The sequence below is a fragment of the Jaculus jaculus genome, chromosome 12 (assembly GCF_020740685.1).
Source record: "Jaculus jaculus isolate mJacJac1 chromosome 12, mJacJac1.mat.Y.cur, whole genome shotgun sequence".
In the NCBI taxonomy this organism is placed as follows: domain Eukaryota; kingdom Metazoa; phylum Chordata; class Mammalia; order Rodentia; family Dipodidae; genus Jaculus; species Jaculus jaculus.
The window spans coordinates 44026877-44046796 of record NC_059113.1 but is presented as its reverse complement, the minus strand read 5'-3'; the positions used below and the strand labels follow the sequence as shown (position 1 = coordinate 44046796).

At 39.1% G+C, this 19920-nt stretch overlaps 1 protein-coding gene across 4 annotated transcripts in view; it reads left to right on the top strand.

Moving 5' to 3' along the window:
* The window catches only part of Csmd1 (CUB and Sushi multiple domains 1), a 1843561-nt gene that overhangs the window by 1666188 nt on the left and 157453 nt on the right, over nucleotides 1-19920 (top strand). For all 4 annotated transcript variants that reach the window (XM_045131039.1, XM_045131041.1, XM_045131040.1 and 1 more), the window contains 2 exons: nucleotides 14976-15094; nucleotides 18721-18790. In XM_045131039.1, coding sequence (XP_044986974.1) covers nucleotides 14976-15094; nucleotides 18721-18790 — 189 coding nt within the window. The remainder of the gene's footprint in view (nucleotides 1-14975; nucleotides 15095-18720; nucleotides 18791-19920) is intronic.

Here is a 19920-nt window from a genome sequence, read left to right as displayed (position 1 = left end):
GATAGATTTCCGTGTGGAATGCCTCACCAAACATGCATGGGTACCTTATTTCACCTCTTCTGGGAGATGACTGCTCTCCTGCTCCATCCCCACTGTGTGTACCCTTCTTCAAGATCTGTGGCTCTCCTCTCAGCACCATAAATATAGTAACAGATTCATGTGGCTTCTGCCTGGGACACATCTGCCTCTAAACATCTGTGATGTCTACTGACGTGAATCTTCCAGAAGCCATGCACCAAGATTCTTGGTGAAATTGACAATGGCACTTGAAGATAAAAGCATTCCTTAAAAGAAAGATGACAACATGAGAGATCATCCTGAGAGGTGTAGGAAGAAGTACTGTGGGCAGAGGAAGATGCTGATTCAATATGGAGACCCTAGCAGGCTTACCATAACATACACAGCTATACCTACAGTAGAAGGGACAATGAGAGCTGTGAGAAAAGATGCAAGAAGTGGGAAGGAGCCCCAGCATGCAGCACCTGTTGCCCAGGGTACTATAAGATAGGTGTTTTGTGGAGAATTTAGTCAATATCAGTATGAGACTCTGTTGGCCAATGAGTAGTGAGCAGGTATGATTGTGGTCACCAACTTTCATGCTGTTCAGGCCTGCAGAAATGGAATGGAGATGTAGAAGGATCCAAGAAGAGTGTAACTGACAGGACTTGCCAACAGAGTGAGAAAAGAGGGAGGTGAGATGTCGCAGGGTTTGCTCCTGAAGATGGGCAGGGCTTCTATGATCTGTGCCCGAGTAACTTCATTTCTCCCTTCTCCGTGGTGCCAATTCACTGAGGCTCATGTATGATTTCTGAAAAATGTACTCACATCTACAGAAACATAAGAAAATAAATTTTCATTAACATTTAACTTTTAAAGACACCCACATGATTTATAACTTTTACTGATCCAGGTGTTTCTATAATGAACTATTTAAAATTAGTGAAGGTCATAAAATTTTCTAATGAAAGTAGCAGAGATCTTTTGAATTGTGGGTTTGCTTGGCTGCAAATAGTTGTTGGTGCTGCTGATTGAGTGAGATGTTTTCTTATGTGGAGGTCTGTTGTGGGTATTGGACCAACTGCTTTGTACCAGTGTTGTTCCATTACTGACTACTTTGAGGTGGGCTGCACCTGAAGTGCAGAAGGATCTAAAATACTTGATAGTTTAATCTGTTGTCTCAATTAACAGAACTCTGAGAATACCACAACTGGGTTTAGTATATAATGCATTTGTGATGATGATTTTCTAGGTCATTGAGTTTTCAATTGAATTTATTTTCACCACATATATTGTTCAGGCAAAGTTAATCCTTTAGTGAGAATGAAAGCCTTGTGTGGAAAGGCAAAGTTTTGGGTCATAGCAGGTTTCTGAGTTTTATTATCAGGACATAGTTTGCCAACATTTAACATGTATTAAATAGCAACTAACTGTCAAGCTGGGGGGATGGATCAACTGTTAAAGGTGCTTACTTGCAAAGCTTGTTGGCCAGGTTCAATTTCCCAGTACTCAGTGAAGACAGAAGCATGAAGTGGTGCTTGCATGTGAAGATTGTTTGTAGCAGCAATAATAGGCTTTGGTGTGCCCATTTCTCCATCTATCTATCTATCTATCTATCTATCTATCTATCTATCTATCTATCTACCTACCTACCTACCTACCTATCTAGTCTACAGACATAAGTGTCCTGAATGTTCAAATAATAGATAAATCTCAACAGTTTGTAGTGCAGGGAACTTATTTCAAAAGGAATTCATTTTGTAGCCACCTGAAAAATTACAGTTTCCTATTTCTTATCTGGTTTCAGGATCTTCTAACTGGCTTTTGCATTCATGAGGACATTTAATTAAATGTGTCTCACAGATGTTAAAACCTGAATGAACCCTGTAGTGTATATGAGGTCTTGCAATATTTTGATGATAAGAAACTAGAGCTTAAGGATTCTGGGAGGGGAACTAGTGATGGTGAAATCCTTCATGACTCCACAGCCATGGAGTTTTCACCTAAGAGAATCTTGGTCCTCCCAGTTTGTAGACACAGGAATGTGATTAAGGTAGAAGATGAAAAAGTGTCCAAGATTCAGGAAATAAGGTAGCTTGAGCTGTGGTCTACTTCTCTTCACCCAAGTCTTCACCTGTTCCTTATGTCCTATGTAAGTGTGAAAAATGAAGGAAAGCCCTTTTCCTGTAGGATTTCATCACACGCGCAGTGGTGGGATTGTGTGGCACCTCCTACAAAAGGAATGAACAAAAGCTTTTGAACACTTGCTCATGGGCCACTTGTCTATTTTTTCTTGGTAAAAATCTCTTTGGGATTGGGGATATAGCCCTATGTGTGGAAGAGTGATGTCTAGTTTGCATCAAGTCCTATGTCCAATCCCCAGTTCCATAAAAAAAAAAAAATATCTTTCTAAGATGTTCTTACAGCATGTGCTAGTGAAAACCTATAATAGGAGAATGTTGAAAATTTCCATGGGTAAGAGTTGTATCAGCTCATTTAATTAATTCTAAAATTGGACTTATTAAAATAATTGAATTTCGGGGCAAAAAAAGTTTCTTCCCCCAGATCTAGCTATTCTCTTTCTAGCAGCTGTTCGGTCTGTGAATTTTATAGCCATACTATCACAAATAGATTTACCCTCCCAGAATCCTTTTTATAAGAATATTAATTACCTCCTATTCACATCATATCAGTGGGCTGACACATTTTACTTCCTCAGAAAGTATGGCCCCTTGCTAAGTGCCATACCAAAGTGGCCAACTACCTCAGTCATTTTGCATATAAGTCCTAAGACAATCATACAATTATACCACAGAGTTCATACTTCCCACCCCTTCCCATGTCCTTCTACCCTCGGGGATCCTACTCCTCTAAGAACTATGCAAGTTGCACCTTCATTGTTCTGCTGGAAAATATCCACCCAGAGCCATTCTTTTGACCTTGAGTTTCATTAGTGTATATTATTCACCTGCCTCTTGAAACACATTTTCTCCTCATATTATCAGTTGGCTATATGACCTCTAAATTCTATGACATTGTTTATTCATGCACTGGCTCAGTTCACTGATCACTGAGGGACAGTTGTTTACAGGACATCCCATGGCTGGGGACTCACATGCATCTTTTCTTTAAAATCAGTTGCTGAACATTTTGTTTGTTCCTTTCACGAGGACATGCTTCGCTTTCCTATCCCATGCTGTCTTTGTGATTGAGACTTGGCATATGAAAGATAAGCACCACTCCCAGATTTTGGTTCTGGATATTATAGGAAGGATTTTAGCTCATTGTGTCATCTGGAGATTCCAGAGAATTCTTGAACATCCACTAAATACTGTCCCTTCAGTGCTTGTATACTTAGTTAAAAAGGAGGGGTTTTGTTTGTTTGTTTGTTTGTTTGTTTGTTTGTTTGTTTGTTTTCTACTGGGACACTTCCTCCTCTCTCTGTTTGCTATGCTGTAGATCCTGGGGCTTGGTTAGCCATGTTGGCAGTAAAATACTCTCAGTAGTCACCTGCAGGCATCTGTCACACTTAGATTCAGGCCAATCACTAGGGCAGATGCTCCAAAAGTCAGAACACTGGCTGCATGTTATATTCTTCTCTTCCCCAGAAACAAGTCAAAATGAAATTTACTTGCCATGATGCTTCACTGTTGTCTGGAGAAGGGTCTTGGGTAGGTGAATGACACAGACTTTCCACCAGCATAAGTGGGGTATTTCATGCTTGCCCCAGGGCACAAGGGCCTCAGGGCTGAGTCTGGATGTCTTGTACAGTCAATAGGCTAAAGTGCTTCTGTCCTCGCTGTGTCCTCATAGGAACAGAATGTCTAGCTTCTCTTTATGGCATATACCTGATGTCACTTCTGGCTCAACCATATTCTTTTTATAAAGTATTTTTTGCTTATTTTTTATTTATTTGAGAGCAAGAGAGAGAGAGAGAGAAAGAGAGAGAGAGAGAGAGGGAGAGAATGGGCATGCCAGGGCTTCCAGCTACTGCAATGAACTCCAGACGCATGCACCACCTTGTGCATCTGGCCAACATGGATCCTGGGGAATCGAGCCTCGAACCAGGGCCCTTAGACTTCACAGGTGAGCACTTAACCACTAAGCCATCTCTCCAGCCCTCAAACATATTCTTAAAGAGTCTGGATTAAGCCAGGAATTGTAAAGCAGCTTCCATGGGGAAGCTTTCCGTGCCAGCATAGAGAAAAACAGGCATTTGAAAGATGTATATAACAAGGTCTTAAATTCTAATCACTTTCCATGCTAGACTTAAAATTAATTAAAATGAAACAAAAAATAAGAATTTATTTAGTGCTAGACACATGCCTTAACAGTTACACTTCTTGCCTGTGTAGCCTATGCACCTATGTTTGACATGCCAGGCCCCATGTAAGCCATATGCACAAGGTTGTGCACATGTTGACTATAGTGGATGGATGCCTTGGCCACCAATTCTCTCTCTCTCTCTCTCTCTCTCTCTCTAGCTTGCCTCAAAAATATTTATTTATTTTCAAGCAGAGAGAGAGAGAGAGAGAGAGAGAGTGAAAAATGAATGAGAGATGGGAATTGAAATAGGCACCCCAGAATCTCTTTCCACTGAACACAAACTCCAGAAGCATATGCCACTGTGTAAATCTGGCTTTAGTGGGCACTAGAGAATCAAGCCCAGGCAGTCAGACTTTGCAAGTCTTAACCCCTGAACAATCTATCCCACCCCTGTGCAGGTCCTTGATATGTCCTTTTCTTCTCTTCCTAAAATAGCAGGAATCCCATCCCATTCTTAGTATTACATCCACACTGATGACATCATCAAACCATAATCTCCTGACAAAGTCCCAACTCTAAATATTGTCACATTGGATCTTAAAATTTCAACACATAACCTATGGAGGAAGACAGGTACTTTGACCATTATGCCAGGAGGAAGACCAAGGGAGAAGGGAGAAGGTGAAAGAGGAAGACATCTTGTCTCCATGGGTTCTCTGAAACTGACCATGCTGTGGGTCTAGGCACTGTAACTTCAGTATGTGAGAAGGGCTATGCAGTGTGGCAAAGTACAACTTGGCACAACTGAGACCCAGGTGTGCAGACAGCTGGGCCATTCTCTGGCTTTGTAGCTCAGATCAATGACTAATCACCTTTTCATGAGTGAAGATCTTGAGCCAATCACAGTTTCTTATAACAGGATATGCCATTTCCATTTTACTAGCACATGTTAAGCAGAACACAATGGCAATGGCCCTGTGATCAAAGAAATTTTGGAGGCCCAAGGCCAATATTAGATAAAGAGGAAGAGAACATATCACTGTAGGATTTCTCTGAATAAAATGCTAATATCATACCCAGCTTCTGTTTTTCAAATATTTTTATTTTTTTTATTTTTTATTTTATTTTTTGTAGGGTTTTTTTAAAATTTTTATTTTATTTTATTTTTTGAGAGTGACAGACACAGAAAGAAAGACAGATAGAGGGAGAGAGAGAGAATGGGCGTGCCAGCAAACGAACTCCAGACGCGTGCGCCCCCTTGTGCATCTGGCTAACGTGGGACCTGGGGAACCGAACCTCGACCCAGGGTCCTTAGGCTTCACAGGCAAGAGCTTAACCGCTAAGCCATCTCTCCAGCCCTTATTATTATTTTTTTTTTATTTGAATGAGAGAGGCAGATAGAGAGAAAAGGAATGGGCATGTCAGGGCTTCCAGCCACTGTAAACAAACTCCAAATGCATGCTCTACCTTGTGCATCTGGGGAATGAAACCTGGATCCTTTGGCTTTGTAGGCAAGTACCTTAACAGCTAAGCCATCTCTCCATCCCACCTCCTGTGTGTTTATTTTAATCACTTCCCTAGACACTGGAAATAACCCCCACACTTTGTAAATGCCTGATGGTTTTATACACAGATAGAAGAGAAGTAGTGTTTATCATGTGTGCTTACCCTTACCAACATGCTTCAGATAACCTTTTAATGCCACATATATGATAAATTAAATAGGATTTTCTCTTCTACTCTTGGATATCATTTTAATAATGGAACTTAGAGTTATTTTTATAGATGTTTGGCTCTTTAACAAATGTGCTCTGAAAGCCTGAGTGTGCAGAGTGTTGTTTATATCTCTGTCTCTGTTCCTAGCACCAGATGCTCATTCCTCAGGCAAACTCATGGAGGTGTGCCTTAGTTATGTTTTGGTTTCTTTCTTCACCTCTTTACTAGCAGTTAGTCTAAACTTTGATCTGATTTTGCCATTATATTAAATGAAATATGGGCAAATCATATATTTTAGGCATGCAAAGCCTATATGTATGCAAATGAAATAATTTTTCACTGGAGAGGTGAAGGCAGGAAGATTGAGAGTACCAAGCTACAGAGCAAGTGAACTGTTCTCAAAACAAAACCAAAAACTATAATAAATAAATAAGTAGTGTTACCTACCTCTTGTACAAAGAACTGTGTTTAATTATTGATGTTCCTTATTCAGCCCACAAATGTTTATTGGACATTCTTTTCAGCAGTACAGAAATTGAGATCATGAAATTTGCAAAAAAAAAAAAATAAATATATATATATATATATATATATATATATATATATATATATATACACACACACACATGGATGAACCTGAAAAGAATTATCTTAAGCAAAGTTACCAAAACTCAGAAAGACGCAAGTAACATGTTATTCCAGATATGTAGATCCTAGCTTGCAATATCCATCAGTATATATACATAGGAGGAAAATGTAGCTAACACCAAGAAAAGCAGAATGCTAACCACAGTGAGTGTGTAGCGTAGAACAGGGAGAGGGGTGAGGGATGGTAAAAGGGCATACGTGACATGTAAGCAGAAGAGGGGAGGACATTGGGACAGGAAGGGGAGGTAAGGGGATGAGGGGGACTGGGGAGAGGAGGGAGGATGAGAAAAAACCGAAACAAATTGTACTTGAGAATGCAAGAATGAATGATAGTTAAATATCTTTACTCCAACTAATACATAAATAAATAAGCAAACAAAGTTAAATTGAATTAAAGAGTATGTGACATGTCTGACCCACCCAGCATCACACTTGAGCAATGGTCTCCTGTTCTGTAACCATCAGCATTTCACCTTCCTTATCTATAGCCAGGAGTCTGAAAATTGTCTTACCCCATATCAACACACACACAAAAATAAAAATTTCAAACATGGTTTCCAACAAAGATTCATTGCTTATACCCTCACTAAATTGAAATAAAATCCTAAATCAAAGCATTGTTACCTGGGACCATTTGCAGTTACAAGAGAGTGGCCAACATGTTCTCTTTTCAAAATTAAAGAGCAGCCTTTTGCGTCCACATAGTGTTAAGGTGATGCACTGTGTGCTCCATACAAGTATGTGCACATATGTGCTTATGTACATAGACTTCTCTCCTTTCATATATCCTCCCCACTCTATGTATGCCTCTACTGGGATATGCTTCCCACCCTTTTTGCTTAAATTATATTTATTGTTGGTTTGAGCTTTTCTGTCAGAGTAATATGTTGTTTCTAACTTGTGAAGTTTAAAGACTATACATTGTGCCAGTAGACAGGAATACATGTTATATTGAGAAAAAGCCCCCAAAGTTATTTCAGCTTATAAAAGCTACAAAGGTCCTCTTCACCCTGTCCACCATGTTCTTGGCACTTGACAAAAATCACCTTGTTGTTTGCTTCACAGTCATTTATTTTACTTTTTATTTATTGTGTGTGTGTGTGTGTGTATACGTGAGCACATGTGAATCCAAGTACCAGGGTCTCTTATCACTGTAAATGAACACTATATAGGTGGCTGGGAAACTAGCCCCAGCCAGCAAGCATTATGCCTAAGTAATTTTAACCAGTAAGCATTTTTTTCCAGTCCCCATGGTCATTTTTATTCATGAGATTCAAATAAACTCCATGTAGAAGTTCTATAGGGTTTGAAGAATTACCACAATGCATTCCACAGAGCTGACAAAATGTCTGCTTACCTGCTGGTTTCTAACTTCCATATCTTATGTGGTGGGTAGGCCAAGCCATTCAACTCTAATTTTGGTCAAATTAGTACAGTCATCATTTTAATGTTTTTATTGCATGTCCTTTGTTTTCTTGGTCTAGATTCAAGGGATTAGAAAACTTCTTTTGCTACATTGTAAATCTGCTATGGTTTTAAATATTGAAATATTTTAAAACATAAACATTTCAACATGAGAAATGAAGAGAATGTATATCTGAAAATAATATTTTATACAGCATCATAATATGTAAATATCTCTCTCCCCTAACTGCAAATACCCGTTTTGCTCATATTCAGTGAGATTATCCTTCACATTGGCTATAGGGTATTAGGAATTCCATATAGTTCATGGGCCACCTTTCAGTGACATACTGCTTTATTTGTAGACTACATTATAATAGATGCCATAAAACCCAAGTATACCATAACCTGATCGACCTCAAAATCCTTTCTTTCCAAAACAATTGTGAATTATGTGATTTTTTTTCACTTCATATGCAAGCAGAGAAATACATTGAGAGAATAACTATACCAGGTCATGTTGCTACTGAAAACAAATTTCAGATGCATGTACCACTTGTATGTCTGACTTTAAATGGGTACTGGGAAATCAAACAGGTCATTAGGGTTTGCGGGCAAGCTGCTTAAACACTGAGCCATTTTTCCAGCCCAATATTTGACTCTGTCTTGATACCACTTCCTCTTCAGCATTGGTGTAAAATTTTCTAATCAATTAGTCATGTTTAACAAATTTTCTTCTGTCAAATTGTCATTATATTTTTAGAATATTTTTATTTTTATTTATTTATTTGACAGAGAGGAAGAGGGAGAGGAAGAGAGAAAGAAAGAGATACACACACACACACACACACACACACACATACACACAGAGAGAGAGAGAGAGAGAGAGAGAGAGAGAGAGAGACAGAGACAGAGACAGAGACAGAGACAGAGACAGAGAGAGAAGATGGGCATGCCAGGGCCTCCAGCCACTGCAAACAAACTTCAGACACATGTGCCCCCTTGTGCATCTGGATAATGTGGGTCCCGGGAAATCGAATCTGGGATCTTTGACTTTGCAGGCAAATGCCTTAACTGCTAACCAGCACTGTTATTATATTTTTGAGGCAAGGTCCTCTTATATAGCTTGCTCACCTTGGGCTCTTGACCTCCCACCTCAGCTTCCTGAGCATTGGGATTTCAGGCTGTTTCCCTTGCCATGCCTAGCTTACCCAGCCTTAGCTTTGTCCTCTTATTTGTACAAGTTGTCCTACAACAGCATTAGAATGCTCTAAAGTTTACTACCACTTCAGTGGCATTTCTGCCCATGGCTGAACATGAGACATTATTTTAGTCTCGCAAACATCACCCTGCAGGACAAAATGTAACAGGGGCTTTGTTCAAGAATATTATCCTTCAGTTTCATAAAATGGGGGCTACAGAGATGGCTCAATCCTTCAAGCACTTGCTGATCTGAGTTTGTATCCTCAAGACATACATAAAAACTGGGCATGGTGGCATGTAATCCCATGGCAAGTAAGGTGGAGATGGAATGATTTTCTGCCTAGCTGGCTAGGTAATTTAGCTGAATCCATGATCTTCAGGAATAATGTGGAAAACAATTGAAGAAGATACCAGATATTGACCTGTGGCCTTCACACATGTGTACCTACATGGCTATTCACACTCTAAACACACACCCCGCCACACACACACACATGAAAAAATGTGTGTTTCTGGATTGAAACTTATCTAATTTCCCTTCTGTGTTTATTGCCCAACATCACCCTGCCTGCTGCTTGTCATATCATCCTCATCTCTCATTTTGATTAGTGCAGTAATTCTGTACACATGGTACAAACATTTTTCTTTACCAAATATTATGCCACATTTCACCTTTTGTCCCCTAAAAGTCAACAGGGGAATGACTCTTATACGACTTCCAGTTGGCTGATTTTTTTAAATTATCTTTCCTTCCTCACAGCCAATGATATGCACACTCAGTCTCTAAAGAGGCGTCCTCCTTCCCTGTAGAGCATAGCCTTGTTGTAACTAACTTTGCCACCTCCTCCTGCTCCTGAGGCTCAGCTGCTTTCTGTATTTGTCACTGCCAAACCTGTACTGAGCTTTGAGCCCTTGCTGTGTTTGCCCCATTCACGATGGAACCACTGTGCTCACTGTGACTGGAGTGCGCACTACAGGCTGATTTCTACTCTTCACTGCAGAATGCAATGATGGAAAATAATCAGGCTTTACCAAAATCAGTCTCTTTCCCACTTTGACACTAACCTCTAACCTTAACTTTTTGTTATTGTGACATGACATTGTCATATACAAAGGTCACACCCAACAACCACATGATTGAGACACACACACACACACAGATACACACCTAATGGTTTAAGTAAGCTTATATGTTTGAATTGGGGTATATTAAAAGCTATTTTGGGCTCTGGACCTCTGGATAAACACAACTGCACAGTGCTAAAAATGGTCCTCCAAATTCCAAACATTAGTATTCACAGTTTTTCTAACATCTGCAGGACACACTGAGCCAAAGGATAAGGCACTATAGACAGGACTTGTTCATACATTCCATTGCCATAATCCCTCATGTCTGCTCCACAAGTCTCACTATCGTGTACCCTGGCTAAAAGGGGTGCTTTTGTGTTTTGTTTTCAATTAGAAAATGTTGTGTAATTCCTGGGGTGATACATACCATTGTTAATTACTTTTCAGAGGATGAGTCAGAACTGAATATTGAATTTAAGGAAGGATAAAATGAAAATTAGCTAATATGTATTAAATACATAAAATCAACATGTGATAAAATTATTAAATAATTAAAAACATACATACAAAGCATGTATAATGAGAGGGAATCCAAAACCTGGGTTTCAATGTTGAATTCTTTCCATGTACTGTTAATGTCAAAGCATTTTTCCCTTAGTTTTGAACATCTTTATGTTGTTAGAATTATTTGTCCTCTGTTGTGTCTGTTGAGCACTTGGATTATTCCAAAATGATAGTGTTTCAGTCAGGTTCACATTACTGGCAGAAATCATCTGACCAAGAGCAGATTTTGGGGAAGAAAAGGAGTTTATTTTGGCTTGCAGACTCGAGGGGAAGCTCCACGATGGCAGGAAAAATGACAGCTTGAGCAGACAGTGGACATCACCCAGTGGCCCACATAAGGTGGACAATTCAACAGGACAGTGCACCAAACACAAGCAGGAGGAAACTAACTCTGATGCCCATAAGCCCACCCACAATAATACACTGCCTCCAGGAGGTGTTAATTCTCAAATCTCCATCAGCTGGGAACCTAGCATTCAGAACACCTAAGTTTATAGGGAACACCTGAATCAAACCACCACATTTTGCCCCTGGACCTCATAAACTAATATCCATCCATGATCTAAAATACAATGCATTCAGTCCAACTTTTAAAAATCCCCATAGTTTTTTTTTTTTTTTCCAATCCTAATGACATTCAAACATCCCCATATTCTAAGGTTTTTGACCTGAACTATAATAGCAACCCCCCCATTAAAAAAAAACATTATGGCACAGAATAAACATTCACACAGCAAAAAAATGACATTGGGCATTGCAAAGAAATATTCAACCAATACAAGATTTAAAACAAGCAGGGCAAACATCAAACTCTGTAGCTCCACAGCAAACAGCTCTAGTGAGTGACAAGTCTCCAAGTCCAATAATTCAAACCAGCAATAACTCTGTGGAGTTCCAATTCTGCCCCTCCAGCTATGCTACTCAAAGTCCTGGAAAACTTTGTCCACGGCCAACAGCTTTCTTTAACAGCCATTTCCTGGTCCTGGTATCTCTACTGCAACTGATTACCCATCCTCACAGCTCCATCGGGTCTCCATGCAGGCATCCAGCAAACCTGTTTCACACTGCCCATGGTTGTTTCCAAAACACAAGGCCAAGATGCAAACTCAATGATCCGCTCTTTCCTGCCTTTCTTATTCTCCACAATACCAGGTGGAGTGCCAGTTTGTTAATCTGGTGGGGGGGGGGGTGTAGAATAAAGCAGACTCTGAAGACTAGGACATGCTTTGAGTACCCAGGCCCCTTCAAAAGATTCTACATTCTTCCTGTTGCCCCAGTGCATGTCAGCTGGCCCAAGCTCAAAAGTTGTAATCTCTCAACTGCAACTGAACAGTTTAAGCCTAAAACTTTCATTCAGTGATATATCTCTTTGCTCACACCAATCCATTTTTTAAATTTGTTTGCTTATTTTATTTATTTACTTGAGAGCAACAGACAGAGAGAGACAAAGAGGCAGAGAGAGAGAGAGAGAGTGGGCGCACCAGGGCTTCCAGCCACTGCAAACAAACTTCAGACGCATGTGCCCCTTGTGCATTTGGCTAACGTAGGTCCTGGTGAATTGAGCCTTGAACCAGTGACCTTAGGCTTCGCAGGCAAGTGCTTAACCACTAAACCATCTCTCTAGCTCACACCAATACATTTCTACATAATGCAACTCTGCACAAATTCTCAGGATATGATCATAACAGCAAGCCTCCCACAGAAACTGCTTCTATCCCAGTCCAAGCAAAACTCTTTCTCACCCTCACAAGCCAAACTTCACAGTCTATAGTTCTTACTGCATTCAGGTCCTGCAACTCTGACCAGAATAATCTATCAAGCTATACTTATGGCACTTCAAGACATCTCTTGGGGCAAGATGTCAAATTCATCCACATTTCTCTTGAAAATCAATTTGAAATGACCAAAGCCACACAGTCAGATGTCTAGTAGCAAATGACACCACTCCTTGGTACCATTTTCCAGTGATAATTTAAAAATTTGTATATAGTTGATAGTTTTGCTAATCTTAAGCAAGAAAAAATTGTTCATTTTAAGTGCATAACAATCTATATTCCAAAGTTAGACATAATGTGTATTTGTTAAAGAGTATAAGAGAAAGAGTATAAGTTAAAACTTACACTGATAAGTTTAAGATCTTCAATTACCGAGATCTATGTGTTTGTAATTTATTTTCATCTGAAAATCTCCAAATGGTTAAAAATTTATGTTAGGAATTAAAGATTGCTACAACAGTAATGCAACAGTATTTTATATTTAAAAATATTGATATTTAGGGGCAAATCTTTTCAAACTTAGAAAAAATACATGATGCACCTCAGAGGTACTCACCCATATCAAGTCCCTATATTGTTTGATATGTAATAATTCAGCCAGTTCATATACACATACAAATTAAAAAGCAAGGTATCCTAGAATGAACAGTCCCCCCAGCATGAAATGAAGACATTTCCACTCTCTGTTACTTTCAAGGTATGGTAAGTGGGACTGAGCTATAGATGTTTTGGAATGGTAGGTTCTGGTTCAGGCAGTTAAAGGAAACTTGCTGTTGTCTTGCCAAGGTTGAGGATGCTGGGTTCATGCATGCATTCTTTTGTTTAACTAGCCAAAATGCTTTATTTTGTCTTTTGTGTGGTGTTAGCTGGGAGGTCCCCTGAGGATGAGACAGATATGTTCCTGGAATAATAGTTACATCGTAGGGCACTTTCTTTAGCCCTTGTCTGGTATTAACAATAGTTTTGTGTCTGGAATCTGGGGTCTAGACTATGCCATCATTAGCAAGAGAGGCACATATGACCTGTGGATGCTCTTACCTTCAAATTAATCATTTCAGCATCCCTAAACTTGGGCAGGTTTTGAGAGAAGTCTGAAGGGGTAATTGAACACGGTAAGGATAGTGCTTCATGTGGGGCCTGTAGTGTACATTCACTCAGTGCACAGCAACCTTACGTATGAGCTGCCCAGCTGGACATGGACCTCTCAGGCCTATTGCTTTCCTCTAAATTAATTAATTCTTCTATACTCACTAAGTTCCAGAACTATCCAGGCATGGTGGTGTATGCCTTTAATCTCAGCAATTGGGAGATAGAGATAGGAGGATCACTTGTGAGTTCAAGGCTAGCCTGAGACTACATAGTGAATTCCAGGTCATCCTGGACTAGAGTGAGACCCTACCTCGACAAAAACAAGAAGACAAAAGTTCCAGAACTAAAGCACAGACCCAAAGCTACATGAAACATAGTGAGGTGGTCTTATCTGGAGAAACCCTTCCCATTACTCAGGACACTACAAACAATAGGAGGAAGAATTTTCACTCAGCAAGGCCTTGGCAGTATACAATTACACTTTAATTAAACTGACAACACCCACCACCACTATTCATTTATTATATTAAACTTGATGTCTTTTGATGATTTCAACTCTGTGAAATATAGTTCTTTTCCTCTTCTCGGCATAGCAGATTTTTATAATATATAGTTAATATGTCTGATATTTTAGGCTAAACTTTCACATTACATGATACATTTCTTAATAATCAGGGAGTTTCTTAAATGCAGAGAATTCTTGTCTAGACAAGTATCAGATTCAAACCTTAGAGTTGTGAATGTTGGTTTTGTTTACCTAAGAACAGATGATTTATGAGAATTTTGTTCAAGAGACATAGAGAAATATGCAATGTCTGCCCCCATATATCTCTTCCTTGGAATAAAGAATTCCCAGATTAACACTTATGTCCTTTGTAATTCTACTAAGGACATATGAGAAATAGATAACCATAACAGGAGGTTTTTCATATGACAGGAATCATGATTTCCTTGTTGTGTAAATATCAAAACCAGGGTGCTTTATGGTAAATGTGAATGTGACAACTTTTGTTATCTAAAGAAAAATTCAAATTCAGTACATTTTTGAAATGAGCAGAAGAAATAAAATTTAATAACTCATTTAGAATTTTGATTGAAGTTACTTAAACCTTTTTTTGTCAAGTAAAAAAATCATTGAAGTCATTTATTCCTGTAGGAGGAAAGCAACAGAAAACAAATAAGTTGTTCATGTAGTGGAAAGTCTGCTCATACTGCCTGACCTCAGTGTTGTCTGTATTTCTCTAGCGGTCGGTCTTGCAGCATGCCAGGAGCCTGCTCTCCCCAGCAATGGCATCAGGATAGGAGACCGCTACATGGTGAATGATGTGCTATCTTTCCAGTGTGAGCCTGGATATACCTTGCAGGTATAGTTCTTTGAGTTCTTTGTGATAAAGAAGGTCCAACATTATAATCTTTGGCCAGCTTACTTAAAGCCAAACCCTCAGTTCAAACCATAGAAACAGTTTAATTTGCCTTGATCAGTTTGTGAAACAAACCAAATGAACTGTGCATGCTAGAAATCATCCATCATTGGGAAAAAAAAACTACCTCAGCTGGGATGACCATTTTATTTTCACAGTTATTTTATTTCAAAGTGTGTGTTCTTCAAAAAACCATGCAGAGAGAAATCTAGGTAGTGACATGCTGTCAGAGTGTTTTTAATTCCCAGCCTGGCCCCCAATGATTCTACCTCCTGAATCATGTTCTGGGATACCTTGAGGCCTGATCCCATAACTTTATTAAATAAATAACCATTATCCCAGGTAAAAAAAAAAAGACAAAAATTTAAAGTTCTATTCAAAGAAATATAATAATTTTAATGAAATAATAAATAGCAAATTTAAATAAATAATTTTCATGAAATATAAAATCAAAACTTTGTTCTAAAATTTTACAGGCCTGTACAAAGTTATATAAAACCGTTTCATAATCCTGTACAAACTGATATATACCAAGATAAATCATTTTCTGTCATGTTTTGTTTGTTTTAACCATGAATAAGCTACTTAAAAACAGCTTTGTCAGAACACTTGGCACAGTTCTTTCATGATACTCACTGCCATCAATACAAGATCATCTAAAACTAGATGTTCTGATGTCCAGCAGCCACATCTAAACCTGCTAATGTGCCTGCTCTTCAGTTAGTTCATATATGAAGTGTTTTGCATGTTTATTGGAGCACTGAGGCTGGTGGCCTTTCAGAGGCATGTCTTTTAAATGTGTTCTACACCCAACTTCACAATGCAACCCAATTAAGCACCAAGAAAGAGGTGGTACAGTACACAGTGGAGTCATGGCACTGCATACAATGATCCTTGCAGATGTGTTTGGTAAATGTCTTAAATGTGAATCCCCTAAAAGCAGATAGCACATACTAAATGCCGACGAAGACTTTAGCACCTTAGTCCTAGTGAATTACTTGATGTGGGTGTCACAGATTGTGCATGTCCATGAAATACCAATGATGCTTCAGTGCACTGAAATGATCATAGGATTTTCATAAACAAGAGTTATTAAATATACCTCTAGGTAATGACTTCTAAAATCAACCTACAGCTTATAGTGCTGGGTACTTGATGAATAGTGTTGACACAGATGGGCTGTGGAAGTCAATTTCTGCATAGGATTCTGTAATAAGGACCCTCCGCTGCAGTCCTGCGACAGATACAAATGATAAGCCAGGCAAGCCAAGGCTTCTCAGGATGACTCTGTGAGACAAAGTCTTTTGTCTTCAAGTTACAGTACAGAGAATCACGTGTCCCACCTCAAGGTTCCAGGTGCAAAGACACTTTAGTCTTCTTTGCCATGCATCTTTTGTGTCCTTTCCCTCTTGTGCTTGCATAATCACTGACTGATGTGATGGAAGCACACTCTTTTGTTTTCTTGGGAATAGCCACACTTCAGTACTGTCTCTTGCTCCCCTGTGTTCTTCTCTCTGCTTGTAGACAATGTGACAGCTTCTGTTTGTGCCCTTTCCTAAATGATATTTTATGGACCTTGAAGAATAAACAATTCTTCCATAGAGGGATTCCTTGTAGTGTATTGACTGGTGGATTGCTGGGACACATGGGCCTAGAGACCTACACCAGGATGCTTTCCTGCTCTGTTCATGAAGTGTCAACTGAGCTGCTCTTTTCACTGCTCACAACATTTACCCTGCAGCTTGGAAGCCCTTCCTTATCACTCAAAAGACAGAACAGCAGAAGTGGAAACTAGATTGTTTTAATTGACAACATGAATTTACTAATATATTGATATATTCTGAATGATGGTATGCTACCAAGGTGTGCCATTCATGCCAAGCACTGCCCCTCCTCACACACTCTCAGAGATGTATCTGAAAACATAAGCCTAGTAAGATTTATGGGTTCAAAGAATCTCTGACATCACATGTTATGATAATTCTGAATGTCTGAACTGCCCAAGATCTCTATCCCACATACGCTTATTTAGTGCTCTTCTAACACATGAAAACCAAATACTTCTTCTAAAGGAAAAAAAATCTAAAATAAATATACAGAATCCTGTATAATTTTTGATCCATCACAACAATTTCAGTTGGAATCACTCATCCAAAATGATTATATCAAAACCAGTAGCAGAATATGTGCTAGATGTGTAATAAATGGTTCTTTTATTGTTAATCTTCAAAACCTTTTGCACTTTATACCTTCCATATTTCAGAAAGAAATTCATTAAGGATAAATTAATGCACCACAAGATATATAAACACAGAACATGAACTTTACAGCAAAAATACTGCCTACAGTGTCATTTTGAAAAGTAATATTTCTAGCTAGGTGTGATGATGCATGACTTTAATCCCAGAATTTGGGTAAATTGAAGCAGAAGGATTATGGGTTTGAGGCCACCCTGTGCTATGCAGCAAGATTTATCTAAAAACAAACAAATAATAGTAAATATTTTCTTGCTCAAAACTAGAGTAATTTTTTTAAATATCAGGAAATTTCAGAAGATTAGTTTTATGGTAGGACTAGGTGCAAAGGGTTTCTGGCTGAGGAAGGTAGCTAACATGTTTTCTTAACTGTTTTCAGAAACTTTTAGATTTCTTTTGTTGTTTTTTTTTTTTTTTTTTTTTTTTTTAGTTTCCTATGTTTTGAAAAAAATATATTGAGTCACCTCAATGACCTCTTGTTGGTGGCAGATGGAAACTCATGAGATATGTAAATTTAGTACATATAGTCTCTGAGTCACTAGAATAAAATATAAAAGTAGGTAATACGTAGGAGTTCCATCTAGCATCTTCTTTTTAACCAGAAGAGTGATTCCAGCATGAAACATCTCCACATTGAACCCTATGCTTTTTGGTCTTCTGAAGTGGGACAGAATAGTTTAGAAAGTCGATGGTGTAAATCATCCCCATTAAGATGACAATGAGATTCTTAGTGATGGGGGTTAATTTCATTGAAAAGTAGCTCACATGCTTGCCTGTGACTAAGAGAATACTTAACCTCCATGTCTGCAAAGAAGGAAGCAATGACCCAGTTCTAGTGGGAACCACTTGTGGTGTGGCTTCTCTCCACACACAGCCACAGAAGTTACATAAAGTGAGCAGGCAACACTTCACTGGCATGCTACCCTTCCAAAAATCCCTTCTCAGCCTTTAAGGAAAAAGCTGTAGAGGCTGGTTTTGAAATTAAAAAAAAAAAAAAAAAAAAAAAAAAAAACTTCACCCAGTTCAGTGAATCTCCCTTAGGCATAAAATGAAAAAAAGCTGACAGAAATGTCGCCTTTCTAATACAATCAAGATATTGTTTTTAGTTATAAGGGCTGGCTCTATGTTGCTTCAATAATAAGTTTATGTAACTCATTAATAAATTTTAGTGAGGATGGATGCATGATTTCAGATTTTCAATATATGTATAGTTAAAACAACACACAAAGAAAAGGCATATATTCTCTCAAATGTTTCATCCCTGTATACTCTGTGGTCCTTGATGTGAGTTTTGCTCTTTTCTTTCCCACTCAGGGTCGCTCACACATTTCCTGTATGCCAGGAACAGTTCGTCGCTGGAATTACCCATCACCACTGTGCATCGGTAGGGTACACCATCTATCCCACCCCATGTATTGGTAGAGTATACTTTCTATCCCTCTGTGCATGTAAGGGATATGACTTTCATTCCCTGTGTGTGGGTAGAGTACATCTTCACTACCCCTGTGCCTTGACAGGTCACATTCCCACTCATGCTTCTCTAAAGTACAGAATGCTTTCTCCTGTGCATGGTTAGGGTACACTTTCCATCAGCTTGTGCATGAACAATGTATACCCTCCATCTACCTGTGCATGAGTAGGGGACACATTCCTTCCCCAGTGTGTCAGTAGGGTATATGTCCAGCCACTTTAAGTGACTCATGTAGCCTGCTTACCCTACTCTGGCTTCAAATGATGCATTTCTAAATGCCTTTCAGAGCCTGAGTTACATGATGATGGCAAAATCGTGCAGTGGAGTGTCTTGACTATTCTATACACTTCCTGAGAAGTGCAGTAGATCAGATTTTCTGGAGTATTTGAGTTAGGGGAGTCCCAAGACGTCCACCTCAAAGTGTCAACAAATTCGACCACATCAGAAATCTGGTTTATTAATTTCTGAAGGAAGGCAGTAGCTGCTTGGAATGCTGAGCAGTTTCTAAAGAGGCCATTCACCTCTGGGTAGCAAGTTTCCAGAAGCAAAATACAGAATTACAATCTGGTGATTGGCAGTCAGAGTACTTGGACTTCATGTTGAGAGGACTCAGAAAGGACTGGGGCAGAAGATCATTAGCACTGGGGGATCCCTTTGTTCTCCATTGTTAGAGTGGGAAGAGCCAATGGCCTGAGGCTCTAGAACCTTCTAGCACAGATCACAAAATGGGCATGAAATCCTGGCCACAGAGTCAGCGTCCACATGGTTCTTGGGGTTACTCACTAGCCCCTATCACCATGGCACATCATCTTGGGGTCTCACTTTTTGCATTTCAGCCTGGCCTCCCCCTAGAGATAGGTGTTTCACAGTTACGGAAGCTCCTCACCCACTTGCTCTACTTTACATCGTACCTGACATAGAAGTGCTTATGGCTAGTGGAAAAACCAGCCACACTGAGCTTGCCTTTATGGATAATAATTGATCTTTTTTATTATACAGTTTGTTTTTTCCAGATTATGAAAACTTTATATTATATAGAATGT